This window comes from Chrysochloris asiatica, unplaced genomic scaffold (genome assembly GCF_000296735.1).
Source record: "Chrysochloris asiatica unplaced genomic scaffold, ChrAsi1.0 scaffold00168, whole genome shotgun sequence".
In the NCBI taxonomy this organism is placed as follows: domain Eukaryota; kingdom Metazoa; phylum Chordata; class Mammalia; order Afrosoricida; family Chrysochloridae; genus Chrysochloris; species Chrysochloris asiatica.
The window spans coordinates 5,751,494-5,775,908 of record NW_006408686.1 but is presented as its reverse complement, the minus strand read 5'-3'; the positions used below and the strand labels follow the sequence as shown (position 1 = coordinate 5,775,908).

The following is a 24,415-nucleotide window of genomic DNA, read 5'->3' as shown; positions in this document are numbered from 1 at the left end:
AACCCAAGATCAGGAGGTCAGAGGACGTATGGCAAGCCAGTGGCTCAAGACTCAAGAACAGGAGGTCAGATGATAATGAGCCAGAAGCAGGAGCTTTGCCAGAAGATCCGCATATATTGGATGCAGTCCACGCCGCCAAGGAAACTCCCCTGACGACTGATTGTCTAATCACATCATATCACACCACGGAGGTGGTTACATCAGATCACAAAATGGAAGATGACTACATCATTACATAACTGCCAAACTCCTGAGAATTACAGCCCTGCCTTAACGATTCGTTGGAAGCATCATGCTTGATAAAGTAGAAGGTCACTGATATAGCCACAGAGGACTAGAGTGGAGAGTGAAGCATCCGGCTAAGAAGAGAGGGCATATGCACAAGAACACCCACACTTGCAGATAATACCCACTTGACCTGGCTTCAATGACTGGATAATCAGAGCTCAACCAGAAGAACAAAGAAGAGGAAAAAAAGAGTAATCTGATACAGTTTGATGAACTTGACCTACACCTATGGATGCAGTAATGCAAAAGAGGGAACAAATCTTTACAGCGAGGATCATTCCCACCCACTCCATACACAGAGTAGACAGGGATGGACAACATGGACATTGGCTATCCAAAATGGAAGAGCTACAAAAACAAGAAGTGACTGGCTTACAAGCTTTCAAGAGGGAACCTAGAGCCAGAGGGCGTGGAGGAAGGCAGAATCTCCAGTGAGCAGTATCCAGTATGTCTAGGCGGGGCTGATGAAATGCAGATAGGTCTCTTGTGAGACAATAGTGAATAATTGTTATCAGGACTGATTGTGAGGATTGGAAATGTAAAGGTAGACATTTTGTAGCAAGGAGGGGAGTGATTGACTTTTCAGCATAGGAGCAGAGATCCCTGCGACCATCAAGGGAGAAGAGTGGAGAGCGGGACCCTACCCAGAGAAGCAGTGATGGCTGAGATGGAGGCAGAGGCGATGATGTGGAGAGATGGAGCAGCTGGGGACTTTAGACCCAGAGAGGGAGAGGGGCTGTGTGCTGACAGATCAGGGCAGACTTGTAGTTGATTGATGATGCATGGAGGGGACTGTAATCATGGCAATGAAACGACATACGATTGGATGAATGTAAAACTAATGTTCTCCCATGTAAACTATCACATAATTCACAATAAAATATTTAAAAAAGTAGAAGGTCACTGAAAAAAGAGGAAGGCCCTCAAACAGTGGGTTGACATAGTGGGTACAACAGCGAGCTCAAACCCAGCAGCAGTTGTGAGGAAGGCACACAACCGGGCGCGGTGTTATGTTCTATTGCACATAGGATCTCTATGGGACAAAATGGACTTAGCAGCGCTAAAAAACCCCCACAACTAACAACAAACCTTGTAGAGGGCTGAATGGTGGCCTTCCAAAAGATATTTCAGACCTGGATGGTATGAAAGTAACCTATTTGTAAGAAGGGGTTTTGCAGGTATAATTAAAACTCTCCAGATGAGATCATCCTGGATGATCTTTTATTATGGATTGAATTATGTACCCCAAAAATGTGTGTTATAAATCTTAACTACTACACCTATGGTTACAATGCCATCTGGGAAATGGATTTTCTTTGTTATGTTAATGATACAGTATTAGCTAGCTTAGGGCTTGTTTTAAATCCCTCTATTCTGACACATAAAAGCAGATTAAGCAAGCAAACAAACAGATGGGGAAGACATAAGTCACATGACCACCAAGGACCCTAGTTGTTGTTAAGTACCTTGGAGACGGTTCCGACTCATAGTGACCCTGCACAGGGTTTCCGAGGCTGTAAATCTTTACAGAAACAGAACGCCTCATCTTTCTCCCGTGGAACCACTGGTAGTTTCGAACTGCTGACCTTGAAGTTGGCAGCCCGACTCGTAACCACTACGCTACCAGAGCTCCTTAAGGAACCTAGTAGAAGCTGAAAAAAAGACCAAGAATCTTCCCCCAAGATTTGGACATCTAGACTCCAAAGTTATGTGACAATAAATTTCTGACCATTCAAGCCACCTACTTTTGGTATTTCTGTTATAGCAACACTAAAAAATTAAGGCAAAATTTAATACCGGCAGAGGGGGATGGTGCTCTAACAAATAACTTAAGTGTAGAACAGTTTTGGAATTGAATAATGGATAGAGGCTGGAAGAGTTTTAAGGTGATGGCACTTTTAAGAGTCTTAAGAGGATGAAAGAGTTTTCATAGTAAAAGCCTAGATTGCCTTGAAGAGGCTACTTGGTGGAATTATGGAAGACAAAGGCCATTCTGGTGAGGGCTCAGAAGAAGGTGAGAAGAGCACCAGAGAACGATTCTATCATCTTAGTGAATGTATATGGCACCATCAGCTGAACAGTGCTAGACATGTGGACATTCTGTTGCTTCTGGTGAGGCTTTAAAAGAAAATGATGACCCTGCGATTGGACAATGGAGGGAAAGTGATGCATTTTATGCAGTGGTAAGAAGCTTGTTGAGCTCGAGCTCAAATGATTGGTGGAAGGTAGAACTTGTAAGTGATGAACTTGAGATTTCTAAGCCAGATACATCTTAAAGGGGCCGTACGGTTTCTCCTGGCTGCTTACAGTAAAGTGTGAGAGGAAAGAGATGGACTTTAAAATGAACTCTGCAAAAGGAAACCAGGTGGTAGGATTTTCTGACTCAATTGTGAGTAATTGTTAGCAGGATTAATTGCAATTGTCACAATTGTAATGGTAGAAGATGTGTAGCTAAAAGGAAGGAGTAGATAACGTTTCATTTCAGGAACAGATGATCCCAGGACCATCAAGAAGGAAGAGCATGAGCAGAGTATGAGATCCTACCTTCAGACATATCAGGAGGGACCAGTCCCTGGTGAAGGACATCATGCTTGGTAAAGCGGAGGTTCGGAGAAAAAGATGAAGCCTCCCCCAATGAGATGGATTGGCACAGTGGCAGCAGCAATCGCTGTCATGGTTGGTGTAGGACCGGGCAGTGTTACCTTCTATTGTGCATAAGATTGCTATGAGTTGGTACTAACTCAGTGTCACTTAACAACAATGACAAATGGCAGGCCTTTGGTGAAGTCCAAAGAACCGGAGGTCAGATGAAAAGGCAGATGCAGACTCCAGGCCCAACTCAAAGTAACCACTTTTCCCACAGCATCCATATATATTTGTAGCAACTCCTGCCAGACCCAGGAAACTTCCTTTCAATTATTGGCTGCTCCCAGAATATTCACACATTTTAACTGCCAAACCACTGAGAATCCTGGTCCAGCATAGTTGACACAAAAATTTTAACTATCACACCATGGCAGCGAGCCTGGAGAGTAAGGCTAAAGCCCAGGGCCTAGGGGTCTTCACCCTGAATCCGGAGAACACGGCCAACACCCAGAGTCTTGGGAGCAAGAGAACCCTTGCCCAGATGGTCCCAACAAACACTGGATTCTTTTCCAATCCAGAGAGCTAATGTAACTTTTTCAGCTGGGTTTTGGACTTGCTTGGTACCTATTATTCCTTTGTTTTCTCCAGTTTCTCCCATTTATAATGGAAGTGTCTACTATATGCCTAAGGAGCTCTGGTAGCGTAGTGGTTACGAATCGGGCTGCGATCCGGAAGGTCAGCAGTTCGAAACTACCAGCTGCTCCGCGGGAGAAAGATGAGGCGATCTGCTCCCGTAAAGATTTACAGCCTCGGAAACCCTATTCAGGGTCGCTATGGGTCGGAACCGACTCGACGGCACTTAACAACAAAACAACAACAACTATATGCCTGTTCCACCATTGTGCTTTGGAAGCAGATTTGTATTCTAGATTCCATAGGTTCACAAATGAAGATGAATTTTGCCCATGGATGCAATATGCCTAAAATTCCATCCATATCTTATTAAGACAATTCAGAAGATGAGAATCTGGATTTGCAGATGATTTAAGACTTCAGAAATGATGCGATGGGGTGAATATGTTTTGCTCTGGGGAGGAATTGAATTTTAGTCACGGAGGGGCCAAGGGTAGGATGTATGGACTGAATTGTGTCATAAATCCTAACACTTAGAACTGTGGAATATTGAAAGTACCATGGCCTGACAGAAGAATAAACAAATTTGTGTGGGAAGAATTACAGCCAGAATGCTCCTTAGAAGCCGGGATGCTGAGACTTTGTCTCTCATACTTTGGACCCGTTATCAGGAGGGACGAGTCCCAGGAGAAGGACATTATGCTTGGTAAAGTGGAGGTTCAGTGAAAAAAAGGAAGACCTCCAGAGAGATGGATTGGCACAGTGGCAGCAGCAATGGGCTCACGCATATCAACAGTTATGAGGGTGGCACAGGACCAGCAATATCGACGTCAACTCAAAGGCCCCTGACTACTACTGCTGTTGTTAAGTACAGTCCAGTGGATTTCAATTCCTAGTGAACCTGTATAAAGTTTCCAAGGAGTGGCTGATGGGTTTGAACTGCCGACCTTGGGGTTTGAAATGACCATGACTGCATCTGTGGTTATAATCCTATTCAGAGATGGATTTTCTTTGCTATGCTAATAGAAACGCATTAGTTTAGGGTGTGTCTTAAAACAATGTATTTTGAGATATAAACAGGTTAAGCGAGTATAAATGAATAGAAGTTAAAAACAGTATGATTTCCAAGGAAGCTTGGGATAGAAGCTGAAAATAAAAAACACCAGAGTAAACAGAAAGCATGCCTTCCTCTAAGAGCTGTTGCCCTGCATTTGGACTTTGAGTCTCCTAAACGCTGAGAGGGGAGCACAGTGGTTCTGTACGGTAAGCACTGGACTGTGAACCATAAGGTCAGCGATTTGGAGTTACCAGCACAGCCGGAAGAGGGGCTTGTCTGCTCCGTCCTAGATAGCTGGAGCAGGGGAAGGGATAGGAGCTAGAGTTTCAGTTGGCATTAGTATGGCCACTTGGCTCCCAGGAGCGTGATACAAGTTTTGTGGTGGAAGAAGTAAGAGCCAGCCCCTCATCCTCCTACCTGGGGCCGGGCTCTCTTGCCCTCTCGCCCAGAAAACATTTGATTTTGATTCTGTGCCAGGTCAGTGCTGGGAACACAAAAACAAACCCACCCAGGGCCCACCCCACCCTTGTGAGGCTGACATTCTCCAGGAGTGAGACAGATCATTCCCCAGTGAACACATCTACATATTCATACATTTACAAATCAGGCTCAGAACACCAGGATGTGGCCACAGAGAAGAGCAAGCCAAATACCAAAGCCATGGTCATCAAGTTGATTCTGACTCATAGCGACCCTATGAATCGCCTCATAGGGTTTCCAAGGCTGTACACTTTATGGAAGCAGACGGCCACATCTTTCTCCTATGGAACAGCTGGTGGGTTTGAACCAGAACTTTTTAGTTAGCAACTGAGTGCTTAACTACTGCATCACCAGGATTGCATAGCCCAGTGGAAAACCTACCTACCTGGTGGGCCCAGGTACCTTTTATGCACCAATAGAGAACACTCACCAAGGTCAAAAAGTTGGTGGAGAAATTCCATGATCTTTTCATTGACTTTTCCACAAACTTTTTGCAGCCCCCTTATATACTGTTAGGTGGGGAAAAGCAAGGTGCAGAGGATGTGTACGATATGAAGAGATGAAAATTGAATGGAGATGATGGAAGAATGGGAAGAGCAAGCTTCCAGACAGAAGGGAAGGCTGGGGCAAAGGCCCTGAGCTGAGAAGGAAATTGTGGGCTTAAACACCAACAAAAAGCTGGGGTGCTGTGTGACAGGGAGAGTGTCAGCAGCACCGTGGGGAGGACTAAGCCCCAGCTTACAAATGGAACACTTAGGATCACAGAAAGATGACCCAGAATCTTCCTAGTCACTGGGGAGGTGGCTCTTAACTATGGGACCCTGGATCAGCAGTAACAGACAGCATCACCTGATGCTAGAAATGCAAATTCTCAGACCCCATCCAAGACCTGCTGCATCAGGAAGCAATGGGAGAATAGCCCTGTGACTTGTTGTCCCTTGTCATGTTGAGACCCTCCCTCTTCTCTCTGGGGTGTAAACCCCATGGGAACAGGAACTGAGTTTATTCTTTCACCACTGTATCCCCAATATATATGGCTTGGCCACCATTGTTGTTGTTAGGTGCCATCAAGTTGGAACCGACTCATAGCAACCCCATGCACAGCAGAACGAAGCAATGTCCGATCCTGGGCCAACCTCACGACTGTTGCCACACTTGAGTCCATCGATGCTGCCACCTGGCCAATCCATCTCGTTGGGGGTCTTCCTCTTTCTCTTTTTCTCTGACCCTCCATTTTACCAAGCATGATATCCTTCTCTAGCGACTGTTTCCTCCTGATAATATGTCCAAAGTCTGAGAGACAAAGTTGGGCCATCTTGGCCTCTAAGGAGCACTCTGGCTGCACTTCTTCCAAAACAGATCTATTGATTCTTTTGGCAGCCCATGGTATTTTAGTATTCTCCTCCAACACCACAATTCAAAGGCCACCATAGTGCTTAATGAAATTGTTGTTGAAAGAATGAAAAGTGGGGCATTGGGAAGTCATGAAATTCTTGCTTGCTTTTTAAAAATTATGATTATTTTTTAGTAGAAGTAATACACATAAGTGATACAAAAGGCATAGAATAAAATCATTTTCCTCTGTCCTCTGTTCCAACCATGGGCACACAGGCCCAGAGGCTGTTGGTTTTCTTGGGTCTCCTTCTAGAAGGAATCTGACAACTATTTGCAGTTTTTTCTTCACAAAAATAGTAACATAGGATGTCCACCCCTCTTTATCTTGTTGCTTTTATTTAACAATGCTGTTATTGTTGTTGTTGTGAAGTGTCATTGAGTCAGTTCTGACTCTTAGTGACCCTGTATAGGGTTTTTGAGGAATGACTGGTAAACAGTCCAGTGCTTATCCTACAGCACTGCACCAGGACTCCTTATTTAACAATAAGTCTGGAGCCATTTCCTTAGTAGAATGTAGAGAGGGTTTCCTTATTCTTTTAATTTTGCTTCTTACTGAGATATTATTTAAATATAATACAACCAGTTTTTTTTTTTTTATTGTGATAGAAATATATAACAAAAATTGCCATTTTAACCCTTTGGGGGTATACAATTCAGTGACACTAATTGTGATCATATTATTGTAGTGGTGTGCTCTTGGTTGGTTCAGACTCATTGTTATTGGTGTTTTAAGTTCAGTTGGTTCCAACTCTTAGCGACCCTGTATAGGGTTTCTGAGAAGCATCTAGTGAGTTTGAACCGCCAGCCTTGTGGTTAGCAGTCCAATGCTTATTCCACAATGCCACACCAGGACTCCAATAGAGACTCTCTATAGGATTTCCAGGAGTCCTGGTGTGGCACTGTGGGTTAATGCACCAGACTGCAAAGCCATTTGAACTGCAAGGTTAGTGGTTCAAGCTCATCAGCCGCTCCTCAGAAACCCTATACAGGGTCACTATGGGCCAGGATCAACTCAATGACACTTAACAGCAACAACATAGGATTTCCAAGAGCAATTGGTGGGTTTGAACTGCTGACGTATGGTTACCAGTCCAGTGATTATCCTACAGCGCCACACGAGGGCTAATAGTTTGAATATTATTCACCACTATTCGTTTCCAAAACTTTTTCATCATCCCAAACAGAAACTCAGGATCCATTAGGCAATTCTTCCCCATTCCCTCCTCCCAGTGTCGTTGTTGTTATGTGCCGTGGAGTCGGTTCCGACTCATAGCGACCTTGTACAGGGTTTCCGAGGCTGTAAATCTTTAAGGGAGCAGAAAGCCTCATCTTTCTCCCATGGAGCGGCTGGTAGTTTCGAACTGCTGACCTTAAGGTTCGCAGCCCGATTTGTAACCACTACGCTACCAGAGTGGTAGCCCCTGTTAATCACTCATCTATGTTCTGCCTATATATTTGCCTACTCTATATATTCATATAAGTGGGATCAGGCAGTATTTGTTTTTTTGTGTTTCGTCCATGTTGTAACTTGTACCAGAACACCATCCTTTTTTAGGACTGAGTAATATTCCATTGTATGTTTGTACCACATTTTCATCTATTGGGACATTTGGGCTGGTTCCACCCTTTGGCTAGTGTGACTAATGCTACAAGAATATCGGTGAGTATCGGTTGAGTCTCCAGTTTCAATTAAATTCTTTAGGGTATAGCCTGTTGGTAAGTGCCATCAAGTTGGTTCCAACTCATAGTGATCCTGTATAGGGTTCCTGAGAATGGCAGGTGAGTTTGAATCATCAGCCTTGCGATGATCTGTCCAGGGCTTATCCCATAGCACCACACCAGGATTTTAGGCTTTTCCAAAATAGTATAAGATATGTGCTCTTTTGTCCAACTGTGTCTGTCTGCATTGTGGTTTTTAGGGCTCTCCGTGTTGTTGTGTGCTTTAATAGTCCGTTCCTTTTTCTTGATGAGCAGTATTTCATTGTGTGGCTATACCCACAGACTGTTTATCCAGTCACTTGTTGATGGACGTTTGGGTGATTTCCAGTTTGGAGCTATTATGATCAAAAACAGTGCCATAAATACTGGGTACAGGACTTCGCTTAGACATGTGCTTTCATTTCTCTTGGTGAAATATTTAGGGTTGGGATGGCTGGGTTACAGGGTGAATTCATGACTGGTTGTTTAAGATATTACCAAATTGTTTTCCAAAGTGGCCTCACCATTGCTCATGCTTTTTAATGTTCCATGATATGTGCGAAGTGGTTTTTCAGGAGGGCTTGGTCACCCAGCTTTGGCTTGTTAGGAAAGTAGACTTTCAGAGGCTGAGTATGGCCCCATGCTGGGATCCTTACTGGCTTCTTAGGCGGGGAGAGGGACAGTGGTGGTAGATTTCTCACTTCTATAAAAGAGACCTGAGTTCAATTTCTGGCCAGTGCACCACCACAGACACGCCCATGAACGCATGTGTGCTGCTCTGATGCCAAACAGGTCTCAGCAGAGTTTCCAGTCTAAGACAGATGAGGAAGAAAGGCCTGGTGAACTACTTCTGATAATCAGTCAATGAAAACTGCATGTAAGCGTCCCATCTGAAACTGATCACGGAATGGCAGTGTTTTGTTTCAAATAATAACCACCACAAGGGGGAGAGAACAGAAGTTTATGATTTAACATTGGAATCCACTTGATTCCTCTGATTCCCTCTCTCAGATTGGAGTCAAAGTGGTTCTCACAGTATGCTGGGAATCTTCGGAATTGCCTGAGTGGGGAATGGGTTTCTTAAACTGCAGACTCTGGGGTCCATCCCAGCGGGATTGAACCAGACTTCTGGAGCTAGCACTGGGAAACATACATTTTTAACGTAAGTTCCCCAGGTGAATTTGGTAACCATGGAGCTATGCAGGAGATGTAGAGAGCATGAATACAGCAGATATGGGAGAGAGCAGATCACTGAGGCAGGATTCAAAAATCCAGGCCTTGAATGCCAGCAAAAGGTCTAGATATGTTTTCCCCTAAGGGCATTAGTGTGGTGCTGGAAGATAAACACAGGACTGGTAATCAAAATGTTGGAGGTTCAAACTCATTCTTCGCTCCTCAGAAACCCTATATAGGGTCACTGTGATTCGGAACTGACTCAATGGCACTTAACAGCAACAAGGACACTGGTGTGGAGCTGTAGGATAAGCACTGAACTGCTAACCAAAAGGTTGGTGGTTCAAACCCACCAGTCGCTCCTCAGCTTTCTGTCACTAGGGTCGCTATGAGTCAGAACTGATGTGTCGGCACTTAGCAACAGGAACACAACAAACGCACTGGGGAATCATGGAAGATTTAAGTGAGAGAGTGACTGAATTTGGGCTTTAGAAAGACCTCTCTGCCGTATGCATGTGGGGGCAAGAAGCAGGAGTAGAGGGGAGGAGGAGCCCAGATGATGTAAAAATACATATGGATCTTGAAAACAAGCAAAATATGTCAGTCACAAAAGGGCAAATACTACGCAAGGTAGTATGCAAGGAAAGTTCATGGAAAACAGAATGAAAAGATAATGGCATTTCCCCACAAACTTCTTGAAATAGGCCCTAAATCAGAAAGTAGAGCTCTGGTAGCGTAGTGGCTATGAATCGGGCTGCGAACCTCAAGGTCAGCAGTTCAAAACTACCAGCTGTTCCGTGGGAGAAAGATGAGGCTTTCCGCTCCCGTAAAGATGTACAGCTTTGGAAACCCTGTACAGGGTCGCTATGAGTCGGAACCAACTCCGCAGCACACAACAACAACAGAGAATTTCGAGTTATCTTACTGATGTATTTGACAGTTCTTGCTTACTTTGGACAATGAGAGGTTGATCCTCATTTCTTGATTTATAAAAAAAAAAAAAAAAAATCACCATTGTGTCTTAAGAAGAGAAAAATCCTCAGACCCCATTGCACACCCTCGGCCAGTCTCCTTGCTGCTTTTCCTGCTTGCATTCTTCGGGCTCCCTGTCACACCCCGACCTGGATTCTGAACATCCTGCCACCACTTACCAGGAACTCCTCTAGAATGGACCCTTTCCTCCTCCTCCCGTGAGGCAGGCTGGGTGGGTGGTGGGGACAAGACTGTGAAGGTTTGTGTGTTTGTGATGGCCGGGGTTGTAGAAGGCTCTCAGTTTGGGAATCTTCTGAACTTCTGGGTGTGGTGGCACTAGTGTCTCCTAAGCTTGGTTGGTTTGTCACTTCCCATGGATTCCCTCCTCTTTGCCCCCGGGGTCCTAGCTAATTCATTTCACCTCTCTGCTTCAGTTTCCTCATCTGTAAATGGGAATACTATTACCATTTCCCACCTGGCAGGACTGGAGTGAGATTAAATGAGTTCACGTTGGATAAACCCTGGACTGCTAAGCGCAAGGTCAGCAGTTCAAACCCACCAGTCACTTCTCGGAAATTCTATACAGGTGGCTGAGTCAGAACTGACTCCACAGCATTTAACAACAATATCATGCCAGACAGTAAATGTCACCATAATCTCCTGTTGGTGTCTGTATTTCTCCCGGTGACTTAAATCTGTGTACCTGGCATCTGGAGTCCTGGTGTGGCGCTGTGGACTTGAACTGCAAGGTTGGTGGTTCAAACTTATCAGCTGCTCCTCGGAAACCCTATACTGGGTCACTATGGGTCAGAATTGACTTGACAGCACTTAACAACAACACGTAGTATCTGATCAAGACAGTGTGGGAGTGTGTCCAACTTGCCAGGTACCAGCTATGCAACCTTGGGTGAATTATTAGACTGCTCTGTGCCTCAGTTTCCTCATCTGCAAGATAGGCATACTAGGGTGGATGTAGGTATTACATTAATTGTCTTGGCCAAGGAATTTAGATCAGTAACGCCTGGCAGGCATTACATCAGTCAGGGCTGGATGGCATAAACATCATCATCTGGATGTGTGTTCCAGTCCCATGTGTCTGTGAGCATCTGGAGTTTATCTTTCTGTGTTCAGTGTATCTTGGGAATCTAGAGCAGGGATCCTCTATGGAAGTATGTGTGGCTGATTATCTAGGGTGGTTAGTTAAGTGCCGTTGAGTCGATTCTGACCCATAGCAACTCTGTATAGGGTTTCCGAGGAGCAGCTGGTGAGCTTGAACTGCCGACCTTGCAGTTCAAATGGTTTTGCAGTCTGGCGCATTAACCCACAGCGCCACACCAGGACTCCATCTAGGGTGGTAGACTTAATTCATCTGTAAACTGGATTGTCATGTTGGTGAGTTAAGTGCTAAAGAGTGCCAAGGCGGCATACAGCTTCATGCATTGTTTGTTACAATCTTTCCTTTAAAAAAAAAAAAAGGCTATTAATAGTAGCGTGTACCTCATTGTCATTTTTAGAAGGATGAAATTAATTCACTTATAAGCACTTAAGCATCTGGCCTACAGCAAGTGTTCCCTCTGGTGATTATTGATTATTGGTAGGGCTCTGTACCTGTACTTACCTGTGCTTACCTGAACTGGGTGTGGGATGTAGCCAAGGTCCCGGAAGTGACTGTGGACATCTGGTCCTACTGGTTCCTCTGCCACCCACTTCCTCCTCACCCCGACTTCCTACCCTACCATATCCCCATCCCTCACTCCAAACTTCTCATGACCTCTGAGGGAGCCGTTTCTAGGAAGGAGGGCTGTCACCCTAAAACCGTGGATGGGATTGCTGCTTCCCTCTGTTATCTCTGTTTCCACGAGACTCTTGACTGCCGGTCTCTTTGTAATCTCCCCCTCCACCCTTGGTTTCCAGGACAAGAAATGGGCCCCCAAGGGTGTCCCAGGTGAGGGCAGGGACCGAAGCAGCAGAAGCCAGGCTTCCTGTCCCCATCCCACCCTAACCGCCCCCCCCCATGAGTGCCTGGAGGAGTGCGGGGGGGGGGTCTTCATTAATTACCCTTTTAATCCTGCCATGCCGGATCTTAATGAGGTGGACAGGCCTCATTAGAGAACGGTAAACCCTGACATTAGCTCATTTGTCACACCTCCCTCCCAGGGCCGACGCTGGGTCCTCGACTGGCCTTTGGGAAATTGGGACAGGAAGCCTAGGAAACTAAGGAGGGGCTGAAGCCCGGACTCCTGGATCTGAAGGAGAATGGGACTGGGGGGGTCGGAATTCCTGAGTCTGGAACGAGGGGGCAGCGTCCAGTACTCCCGGATCTGAGGGCGGAGTGGCTGGGGGCTGGGCTCCTTACCCCAACACACCCCTCTTTTAAACGCCCGTTCGGGGAGCCCCGCCTCCTCCCGCCCCCAGTTAACCCCAACCCCTGCCAGCCGGGCACAGGCTCCCAGACCCGACGGATGGCGGAGGTGCCGGAGGAACACGCGCTGGACTGCGAGATGGAGGCCTACGGGAGCCCACTGGAGCCGCCGCCGTCGCCTCCATCGCCGCCCTCGCCGCCGTCGCCCGCGACCCCGGAGCTGCCCGAGCTGCCCCAGCCCCAGCAGCCGTCCGAGACGTACGCGCGACAGCTGGTGCTGGAGGAGTGGGGACCGCCAGGCGGGAGCCTGCAGCTGCCCGCGCGCCTCAGCTGGAGGCTGATCTTCGTGCGCCGGCCGCTCTACCGCAACCTGCTGCGCTCGCCCAACCCCGAAGGTGCGCGGCCGCTCCTGCCCCGCAGCGGACGCCGACAGTCGGTCTAGACTTCTGTCCGCCTCCACGCACCCACGTCTCTCCCTGCTGTCTCTGCCTCCTCATTTCTCTCCATCCCTATCTCTTTTTCAGTCATTGTGCCTCTCTCTACATTCTCTCTGGGATAAGAGTTGGATGCGAACCGAAAGGTTGGCAGTTCGAATCCACCAGCCGCTCTGCTGTTTGCTCCCTTAAAGATTTTCAGTCTTGGAATCCTTAAGGAGTAGTTCTTCTTTGTTATATAGGATCGCTGTGAGTCAGAATACATGGCAGTAAGTCATTTCTGTCGACCCTCTTTATCATTTCTCTCTGTGTGTACCTGTTTCCTTGTCACTGTCTCTTGGGGTCTCTTTGTTCCTCCGTCTCTGTCTCTCCTCAGTCCCTTCCCTCCCTCATCCCATTTCCCACCCCTCCTATCCCATGGTCCCTCTCCCCCATTCCCACTCCAGACATTCTCAGGGCAGGGAGGGGAGGGGGCTTACTCATCTCTGCCAGGCTGGCTTGGCCTGGCCGGTCGGGCATGGGAGAGGATATGGGAGAGGGGGTAGGAATGACGAAGATGTGTGTCTATGTGTTGGGGGGGTGGGGTTTGGGAACTGCAACCAGACCTGATGCCACTTCTGATACATTCTAGGCATCAATATTTATGAGCCAGCACCCCCTACTGGTCCCACCAGGCAGCCCTTAGAAACTCTCGGTGAGTGCTGGGTGAGGGTCTGCTGAGGGGAGAGGATTGGGACCCTTGCGAATTGGACGGTCTAACCCTTTGCTGCTCCACCTGCCAGGCAATTTCAGAGGATGGTTCATTAAAACAGAAAAGCTCCAGGCGGACCGCAGGTAAGGTTCCAGGGTCCTCAGTAATTTGAATCCCAGCTCCAGCCTTCCTTCCTTCCAGTAGGTTCCCACAACTAGTGACTCTGTATAGAGTTCCTAAGGAGCTCTGGTAGCATAGTGGGTACGAATCGGGCTGCGAACCTTAAGGTCAGCAGTTTCAAACTACCAGCTGTTCCGCGGGAGAAAGATGAGGCTTTCTGTTCCCGTAAAGATTTACAGCCTCGGAAACCCTGTACAGGGTCGCTATGAGTCAGAACTGACTTCACGGCACATAACCACCACCACCATAGGGTTCCTAGAGAAGTTGGTGGGTTTGAACTACCAACTTTTGAGTTAGTAGTCCAGTACTTATCCTGCAGGGCCACATTAGTACTCTTCCTTAATTGTGGGGCCTGGAAAAACTGACTTTGTCTCTCTGGGCCTCAGTTTCCTGATCTGTAAATAGGATTAGTCATAGGAGGAAATGCTCATAAAACTCAGAGCATAGGGTCCAGTCTCCTGAGTGGTGCAAATAGTTAACTAGTTCTGCCACTAACCAAAATATCATTGGATTCTCTCCCCTTCCCCCTCAGAGTGCCTGGAAAGAAAACTGTTGATCTACTTCCCCCCCAAAATCTGTCATTGAAAACCCTATGGAGCGCACTTCTATCCTGACACACATGGGGTTTACCATAATGCACTGGTGCAAAATTAGTTTGAACCGCAAGGTCAGCGATTCAAGGTTGCTCCTCAGAAACCCTATACAGGGTCGCTATGGGTCAGAACTGACAACAACAAGATGTTCAATAAATGGCACCTATTATTGCTAATAAGGAGCCAGGCTGCTGCTGTAGGATAAGCACTAGACTGCTAGCCTCAAGGTTGGAAGCAGAAACCCACCAGCTTCTCCTGGGGAGAAAGATGAGGCTTTCTGCTCCCATAAAGGCTTACAATCTAGGATACCTTGTACGCGGTCACTGTGAGTTGGAATCCACTTGATGGCAGTTTGGTTTTTAGTATTATTACTAATATTATTATTACTCTTCACCTGTCTCCCTGGGTCATCGTTAAACAGAATCCACTTTGCACAATGGACCAGATGGTGTAATCACATGGCCTGAAGTCCCCTTTGGTTTGAAATCCCAGTTCTGTCACTCTGATGTTTGTCCTTGGAAAAGCCATGTCCCATCTTGAGCGTCCATTTCCTCATCTCCTACACGGGGCTCAGAATACTTCTCAAAGAGGCTCAAGGGAACTGAGACTGAAAAGTGCCCAGGGAGTGTGATGGTGAGGGTTGTTGTTAACTGTCATCGAGTTGGTTCCACCTCATAGTGACTTGTGGGTCTGAGGGAGAACAGAACTGTGGGTTCCCATTCCTAGGAAGCCTCCCAGACTGTAAATCTTAGCAGGAGCAGAAAGCTTCATCATTCTCCCACGGAGCAGCTGGTGGACTTGAACCACCAACCTTGTGGTTTACAGTCCAGTGTTCATATAGAGTCACCTCCTTTTACTATGCTGGGGGCTTCCTGCTCCCTGTGCAAGGTTCCAAAGGCTCCGGTGGATCCCCATGTCCCACTTCTCTGCCCCCTCTTTTCTCAGCTGGACCGTGAAGCAACAGTGTGTGGACCTCCTGGCTGAGGGCTTGTGGGAGGAACTGATGGATGACGAGCAGCCAGACATCACCGTCATGGACTGGTACAGTAACACGAAGGTCGTCCCCAGCACCTCACCCAACCTCCCCTCTGAGTTCCTCACCAAGACCACCTCTCTGGCAGTTGCTGATATCTTTGGGACTTTGCTAAGGCTTACCTTCTTTCTTTGACACCTGTCCCTTTCTATTCTTGAGACTAGTTCCTCCTTATCCTTCAGAAGGCAGGCACACATGTGTCCTCCAGATGCCTTCCCTGACCACGGCCACCCCCTCCTCCCCCAGCAGCTGGAGCAGATGCCTGGGCTCCAGTGCCCTGCGCCTCCCCCAACCCAGCCTCAACCTCCATACCTGACTCCAACCCCTACATCTGTGCCTCCTCCAGCTCAGCCCTGACCTCACTGTCCTTCTTTGGTGACAAGTCTTCCTTCTCCACTGGATTGAGTTCATGAGGGCATCATGTGAGGCTGTCTTGGTCATCACTGTGTTTGCCACTCCAGTGGGTACCACGAGTGTGTGTGGAATGGCTAATGGAATCAGGGCTTGGGGCTGGGATGCCAAGGCTGCAGTGTGGCCCCACCCCCAGGTATGAGGACAGTCGCCTAGACACCTGTGTGTATGAGCTGCACGTCTGGCTGCTGGCTGCTGACCGCCGCACTGTGATTGCACAGCATCATGTTGCTCCCCGGGCTTCTGGGAAAGGCTCCCCTGGCCGCTGGGTCCAGGTGAGACCCCCAGCCTTGTGTTCCCAGAGAGAGGAGGGAGGAAAGCAGGTTTCATGGATCCCTAATACAGACTTCTTTCTAACCCTGGGGGTACCCCAGGTATCCCACGTATTTCGTCAGTACGGCTCCGGTGTGCGCTTCATCCATTTCATGCACAAGACCAAGAACCTCATGGAGGCTGGTGGACTGCGGAGGACAAGAGTGACAGACTCCTCCGTGTCTGTGCAGCTGAGGGAGTGATTGTGATTCCATGCCTGTCTGACCCCTGTCACATCTGCCCTCTCCAGACCCTCGCCCCCAGTCCCTCCCTCACCCCCTGCACCTCGCTGACCCCTCAACCCCTCCCTGACCCCTTAGCATCACCTTCACCCCTTGTTCTTGTTGTTAAGTGCTGTTGATTAGCTTTGGACTCATACCGACCCAGTATAGGGTTTCCAAGGAGTGACTGATGAGTTTGAACCGCCAACCTTGTGGTTCTAACCCACATTACAGTCTAGCACTTATCCTATAGTGCCAACACCAGAACTCACCCCTTATCCCCTCTCTGAGCACTTAGCCGGGCCCTCACCCCTTAGCCCCTCCCTAACACGTAGCATCTTCCTCACACTTTAGAAATCCCTGATCCCTTAGTACCACCCTGACTGTTTAGCACTCAAGATCCCTTAGCACCTCCCTAGCCCTTAACACCACCTGTTCCCTTAATACTTTACAACCCCTCAGCGTCTCTTTATCACTTACCACCTCCTAGTCTCCTTTATTTCTGCCTGGGCCCCTTGGTTTCTCATTTGACCTCTTTGTACATCCTTGAATATAGGACTTTGGGGCCTGTCCCCTGCATTCTTTGATCTCCATGAAAGCAGGGGCCATGCATTCCTGATTCAGTGCTTCAGAGATAGTTGGTGCTTAATAAATCTTTGCTGAGTGAGTAAATATATGTGGCCAAGACTTCCTGGACTCTGCTGGTTCACATCCCAGTAGCACACCCTGAATCCTTAGTCCTCTAACTTCACACACACCCAATTCAGGACTGCTTAGTATCTAAACAGGAGACCTGGTGGCACAGTAGGTTAAGCATGGGACTGCTAATTGCAAAATCAGGGGTTCAAACCCACCAACTGGTCCTGGGGAGAAAACCGAAGCTCTCTGTCCCTATAAAGATTTACAGTCCTGAAAACCTTATGGAGAAGTTCTACTTTGACCTCAGAGGGTCATTGTGAGTTGGAACCAACTCGATGGCATGGGGTTTTGTTGTTTTTAGCATCTTAACATCCCATACCTCTTAACTCTCAGAATCTCCTTCTCCCTCTAATCCAAGTTGTCACCACCCAGCTCTGGTAGCGTAGTGGTTATGAATCGGGCTGCGAACCGCAAGGTCAGCAGTTCGAAACTACCAGCTATTCCGCGGGAGAAAGATGAGGCTTTCTGCCCCCGTGAAGATTTACAGCCTCGGAAACCCTGTACAGGGTCGCTATGGGTCGGAACTGACTCCATGGCACATCACCACCACCACCCAGAATTGTCCCCACACCTCTTCATTCCCTCAAAACTGAAACAAACTCACTACCATCAAGTTGATTTCAGCCCTATGTAAATTTCTGAGATTGTCATTCTTTATGGAAGCAGACAACAGGTTCATCTTTCTCCCACTGAGTGGCTCGTGGGTTTGAACTGCCAACCTTTTAGTTAGTAGTCCAGTGCTTATCCTACAGCACTACACCAGGACTTCTCTGCTCCCTAGGACCTTCATTTCCCTTCTTTAACTCTTCCAGGTCCCCCAAGCCCTGATATCCATCAAGGACCTTCATTCCCAAATGAGGTGATGGGGTGGTGTGGGGACAAATTACAACCTGAACAGAAATAAACAAATTTCAATTAAAGTGTCATCCAGCTGTTGGGCAGGAGAGGGATGAAGTTTTTAATAACTCTTAAGACCTGGTGTAGCGCTGTGGATTAATGTGCCAGACTGCAAAGTCATTTGAACTGCAAGGTCGGTGCTTCAAACTCACCAGCTGCTCCTCGGAAACCCTATACAGGGTCACTATGAGTCAGAACTGACTCAATGGCACTTAACAGCAACAACAAGGCCTGAGGAGTTCTGGTGTGGCACTGTAGGATAAGCACTGGATGGCAAGGTCGGTTTGAACTATAAGGTTAGCAGTTCAAACTCACCAGCTGCTCCTAGAAATCCCTATACAGGGTTACTACTATGAGTTGGAACTGTCTTAATAACGGCACTTAACAACAACAACAATAAGGCCTATAGCCCTGAAGACCCAATGGAGCACAGTTCTGCTCTGCAACACATGGAGTGGCCATAACTTAGAATCCACTTGCTGGCAACTGGTTAATTGTTTAGTTAAGGCCCGAGTTCCAGTCAGATCATTCAATAGCTCCTGGTCCCAGTCTGGGGCAGGTCTTGGAAGGTTCCCTGCTATGCCAGGCTTTAGCCTTTTTAACTGCCAAGTCATGAGAAGTTCAGTCAATCCCATGGGTACCAGAGCAGCTGGGTGGTACTCAGGGAAGCAGCTAGTTAGAAAAAGTGTGGGAAACATTTCAGTGTGTAACGACCACCAAGAGCGCTCTTGCATACTGGGAAACACACTTGTCCTTCTGTGGGTGTGTGTCTCTGACTACTCAGCTAACTCCCAGTCCCCTTTACAAGCACAAGCACATGGCAAATGGAACACTTCAGAAGGGCTGTATTGCAGGGAAGGGAGAGTAAGGGGCAGGCAGGCAGGGATCTTTGTCTTGGGTGGCCGTACCCTCAGCAGCCCTCAGGGACAAGGTCAGGTGAGATTGGGGATGAGGGACCTCCCAGGCATCAGTAGCACCTGCAACAGAATTTTAAAAAGATGATCACCCCGGGGTTCCATGTGCTGAGAGATACAGGGTCTGAGAGTTCTAGAAGGCTGACGTGGGGTGGGGGTGGGGAAGCTGGGTCTGAAGTTACAAATTTAAAAGCTGGGGTCTTGCTCTGGGAGTTGGGAGCTGGTTAGGGAGGGGTGCCAAGGCTGGATCTAGGGTCCCATGGTCTGTGAACTTGGGTAGGTGAGAGCAGGGTGGGGCCTTTGGAAGCCTGAGAAGGGGCTGTGGGACTGTTTGCGGGGCTAAGGCAGATCTAGGAGGTTCCAGGGGGTGGGGAGCATAAGGGCTTCCTAAAATCTGGGCACTTGAGGTCAGATTTTGAGACTAGGAGTCCCAGAGCTGTGTCTGGGTGCTCCAGGATCAGAGGGTACAGGGACATGAGCTAGTGGGAAGTAGCTTTGGTTCTGGGGGTTCCAAGGTGATAGGGCGTGGTGTGCTCCCCAGCCCCAAGTTAGTCAGCCCTCTGGGGAAAGAGCAGCTGTAGGAGGGTGGTGGATGGATGGGTGATTCAGGATGGGTGTTTTTTTTTGAGGGGGGGGGCTCCGAGAATGGGGGCTGGGAATCTGGGAATACTTGAGCTGGGTCTGAACCATCTGGGGACCATGGGGTTGGCAAAGAAAGGAGCTGGGGTATGTACTCTCAAGTGTGTGTGTGTGTGTGTGTGTGTGGCTCAGGACTGGTTCAGTTCTTGTTGTCAAGTGCCCTCGAGTGGTTCTGACTTAAAGCGACCCTGAATAGCGCTTCTAAGGAGCAGCTGGTGGATTTGAACCACCAACCTTATGGTTAGCAGTCCACTGTTTATCCCACAGCACCACACCAGGAGTGGTTCTAGGGTCTCCTAATTTGGGCCAGGGGCTCAGAGGTCTGGTCTGTCAAGCTGTGGGGCTTGAATGGTGGATCTGGGGGTTTGTGGCAGGGGTGGGGCCGGGCCTGGAATGGGGGCTTTGGAGGAGGATCTGCGGGCGGGGGGCGGGCGCACCTGCAATAGAGCGCAGAGATGGAGTTGGCCCAGTCGCCGAAGATGCCCCGGCGGTACTCCTCCAGGCGTGGGTAGGCGCCGGCCGAGAACTTGCGTGTCTTGCCGCCCTTGCCGCGGACGGACCACACAGTGAGCTCGCAGCGCGGAGCCACCACCAGAGAGGAGGCGGTGTTGCCCCAGTTGGAAGGCAGGAAGGGCAGGTCGGCGCCCGGCTCCACGGACAGCTCGGCGCCCTGGCAGCAGTTCTCGTAGTAGGCGTCGCTCTTGTCGTACAGCTTGGCGCACGTGCGCGTGCCGTCCGCGTTCTTGAGGTCGGCGGGCACCGGGCAGATGCCCCGGACACCGGGGGCGATCGCCAGGACCAGGGCCAGCAGCAGTGGGCACAGTGGGAACATAGTGACACTGTGGGGCCGCTCGTTCGGATCGGATGCTTATATGTGCTCAACCTGTGGGAAGGACGAAGCTGCTAGATAAGGACTCGGGGGAGGCGGAGGGGGGGGCACTTCCTCCTCTGGTAGCCGGAGACCTCCCTTCGATCGATGAAATAAATACAAGATGGACATATTTTCATAAAATCTAACAGCTGAAGTTCCACTGTGGTAAACAACATTATAAAGAAAATCAATAAAGTAGCATAGGATTAATAGGTATAACCCACTGCGATGGGTTTCTGAGGCTGTAAATCTATAAGGGAGCAGCAGACAGCCTCATCTTTCTCCCTTGGAGAACCTGCCACCAGCCCAGCACTTAATGCACTGCACCACCAGGGTTCCTTCTTGGAAACCCGGGATCTACGAACGCTTCTCAGAAGCCAGGATGGTGAGACTCTCATACTTCACACACGTTATCAGGAGGAACCAGTCCCTGGAGAAGGTCATCATGCTTGGTAAAGTGGAGGATCAATGAAAAAGAGGAAGACCCCCAAGGTGATGGATTTACATAGTGGCAGTAACAATGGGCTCCTGGAACAGGAACAGCCATTGTGAAGATGGCACAGGATGGGAAAATGTTTTGTTTTGTTGTGCATAGGGCTGCTATGAGTCAGAACCAACTTGATGGCACCTAACAACAACATGAAATACAAGATGGATATATTTGCAGAGCACTGAAAAACCTTTGCAAGTCCATATACAACAGGCTTGGGGAAATGTCTGCAAAACTGAGGACAGCATAGAGTTAATGGTTATACTATATGAAGAGTGCTTACAAATTGACAAGCAGAAATCAGTCCCTCTCTAGCACACACACACTCACACACAAGAAGGAGACATCTTAAGAAGGGGATAGGAAGGGAAGAGGAGGCTGCCACATTAAATCATCACCATCCCACTCCCCCACCCCACCCCCCAGGAACCAGGAGACTTTCTTAACCAAAGTTGGAAATCTGTAAAATAAAAGGTGGAACTATTGAACTGTATAAAATTTAAACACTTTGGTAGCAAAAAATATCCTCACAAAACTGATATGGGGACAAACAGACTTAATTCATATCACATACTATGAGCTCTTAAAAATCAGCAAGCAGAAATTAAACAAGCCAAAGGAAAGATTAGGTACATCAACAGGGAGAGGAGGGAAGTGAGGACCTCCCCAGGGCTGTACAGGGACCCAGGCCAAAACCTTCCAGGGGCTGTTTGGCACTCCTGGTCTCTACTAGACAAAAACAGGGGTCAGGAGTGTGGATGTCTTGTAGGATCAGACAGACAAAGGTTCAAGTCTGTGGCTTGATGTGAGTGCAAGTCTGAGCCTCAGTTTCCTCATCTGTAAAATGGGTAGTAGCTAGTCTTATACCATAGGATTGTTGGAATGACTACAAGGAAGAGTGAGGTGGCTCTGTAGAATAAGCAGTGGACTGCAAACCACAAGGTCAGCAGTTCAAATCCACCAGCTGCTCTATGAGACAAAGATGAGACTTTCTGCTCCTGCAAAGATTCACAGCCTCAGAAATTCTTTACAGGGTTGCTATGAGTTTGAAGCGGCTTGACAGCACTTAACAACAATATAGAAAGTATGAGGGCTAAGTGTCAGCTCGGCTATGGGCTTTTGAAGGCGATTCTACCCTTTGGGACCTTGTAGAAACAATGATATTATCTGTCTTGTTGTTGTGAAGTGCTGTTGAGTTGGTTCCAATTCACAGCGACCCTGTATAGGGTTTCCAAGGAACAGTTGGTGGGTTTGACCCACCAACGTTGTGGTTCAAACTGATCTTGCGTCCAGTGCTTTTATTCCACAGCACCAAGGAGCAAATGAATTAATCCCTTTAATAACTCTTAGAGTAGGGCCAGGTCCTATTCTTATGAGCTAGTAAAGGAATGCTATGTGTCTCCCACCCTGGACAGAATAGTGCAGTGGTTTAAGAGCTTTGAAATTCTCAGAGATGGGTTCAAATTTTGACTCTGCCACCTGTTTGCTGAGTGACTTTGGGCAGGTGAATTTACCTCTCTGCGCTTCAGTTTTCTCATAACTTCAGTGAGATTGTACACTCTACGAAATCAATGATAACGATGGTCACAAAATATGATTCATAAACATGACGAACAATCCACATAATCATTGTTACTATAAACACAAATATTAATGTGCAATATGAGTTAGTATAGTCATATAAATAGAAATATATAAATAAGGACAGTGCCCAGCACTCAGTAGGCACTCAATAAATGAGAATGATTATGATTATTCTTATAGTGATTCTGAGACCCTGCCAGATCTGGCTCCTTCTCCTCGCCATGAACCCTTCAAATCTAATCTCCAGCTGCTAACTTCCCAGCAAGACTCCACGACCTCTGGAATCCAGAGTCCATGCTCTCCGGTCACAGGGACACACAGTCTTGCACAGGTACCTAGAGTGTTACCCACCTGGGAGGACTGTGAGCCTCAGGAGTGTCTTGATGACAGAGCCAGGGACTTGCTGAACTGCAGCATATTGCCAGCATCCTACAGAAGTCATGGTAGACCCAGGACTGAACACAGACTCCACATCCAGGGCCACACAGTCAGCCACAGATGGTCTTCCCATTCTCAGTGGTGAGTTCTAGAGAACAGCATACATAGAATGAAGACACCTATTTGACGTAAAGTTCTAGAGAAACACACAGTCACACATGACCCTCCTTCGAATCACATGCCCATAATCACAAGTCCTTGACCCTCACACCTTACACCTCACAGTGTCACACACACGATACCCCACACATCTGACAAGCCCGTGAACAAATGTGCGTGCACGTACATATATACACGCACATACTTGGCAGCCTTATCCAGAAATAAATGTCCTCATTGTCTATCAACACAAACTGGACAAACAGTAGAAAAACAAACATCTCCTTATCACACAAGAATTTTTTTCTATAAATGGAAAAAATTTCCTGCCCTTGAGGAACCCCAGGGACCTTGAGAAAGTCAGGCGGCAAATCAATAATTCGAACACAATGTGGAAAGAGTTATAACAGGGCCATTACAAAGGACCCTGGGAAGGTAGTGGGGAAGAACAGGATAATTATATATATTTTTTATCTCCACTGATATATTTTGATTCTTATAATAAGAATTATCTTTTAAGATCTCAGAATCTTGACTCGATATTTTTCACCAGACCATAAAAAAAAAAAAAGAAACTGCTCTACCCAGTTGTGATGTGGCGCTCGCTGTAGGATAAGCACTCGACCACAAGGTCAGTTTGAATTGCAATATCAGCGGTTCAAACTCACCAGCCGCTCCTCAGAAATCTATACAGGATCGCTATGAGTCAGAACTGACTCGATGGCACCTAACAACATACCCATGAAGCTGCCACGATAAGAAAAAAAAATTATTTGTTTCAATTAGAGTTGTTAAGTGCTGTCGAGTTGGTTCTGACTTACAGCAACTCTATGCAGGATTTTCAAGGAGTGGCTGATAGGTTCGAACCTCCAGACTTTGAGGTTAGCATTCAGTGTTTATCCTACAGTGTCACACTAGGACTCCCAATCAGGATGATTTTTCTTCTTAAGTGCCAGAGAGTTGGTTCTGATTCACAGGGACCCTGTATAGGGTTTCGTTGTGGAGGCAGAAAGCCTCATCTTTCTCCCACGGAGCAGCTGCTGAATTCAAACTTCTGACCTTGTGGTTAGCATCCAAACGTGTAAACCACTACACCACCAAAGCTCCTTTACTCAATCAGGGTTGTTGCTGTTAAGTGCCATCAAGTCGATTCCGACCCATAGCAACCCTGTATAGGGGTTCCAAAGAGAAGCTGGTGAGCTTGAACCACTGAACTTGCAGCCTGATGCACTAGCCCACAGCGCCACACCAAGACTCTTCAGGGT

General features: G+C 47.7%; 2 protein-coding genes across 2 annotated transcripts; one reads left to right on the top strand and one right to left on the bottom strand.

Annotated features, from left to right (window-relative positions):
• The first annotated feature begins 3,301 nt into the window (after positions 1–3,301).
• On the top strand, positions 3,302–16,501 carry NCCRP1 (non-specific cytotoxic cell receptor protein 1 homolog (zebrafish)). Its single transcript, XM_006871534.1, has 8 exons — positions 3,302–3,418; positions 12,197–12,227; positions 12,698–13,039; positions 13,710–13,772; positions 13,861–13,912; positions 15,488–15,583; positions 16,123–16,261; positions 16,361–16,501. Exons 1-8 carry the CDS (start codon positions 3,302–3,304, stop codon positions 16,499–16,501), a joined length of 981 nt encoding a protein of 326 aa, XP_006871596.1.
• A 3,453-nt stretch (positions 16,502–19,954) lies between these two features.
• Positions 19,955–20,500, bottom strand: SYCN (syncollin). Its single transcript, XM_006871533.1, has one exon. It carries the CDS (start codon positions 20,498–20,500, stop codon positions 19,955–19,957), a length of 546 nt encoding a protein of 181 aa, XP_006871595.1.
• Between the last annotated feature and the right edge of the window lie 3,915 nt (positions 20,501–24,415).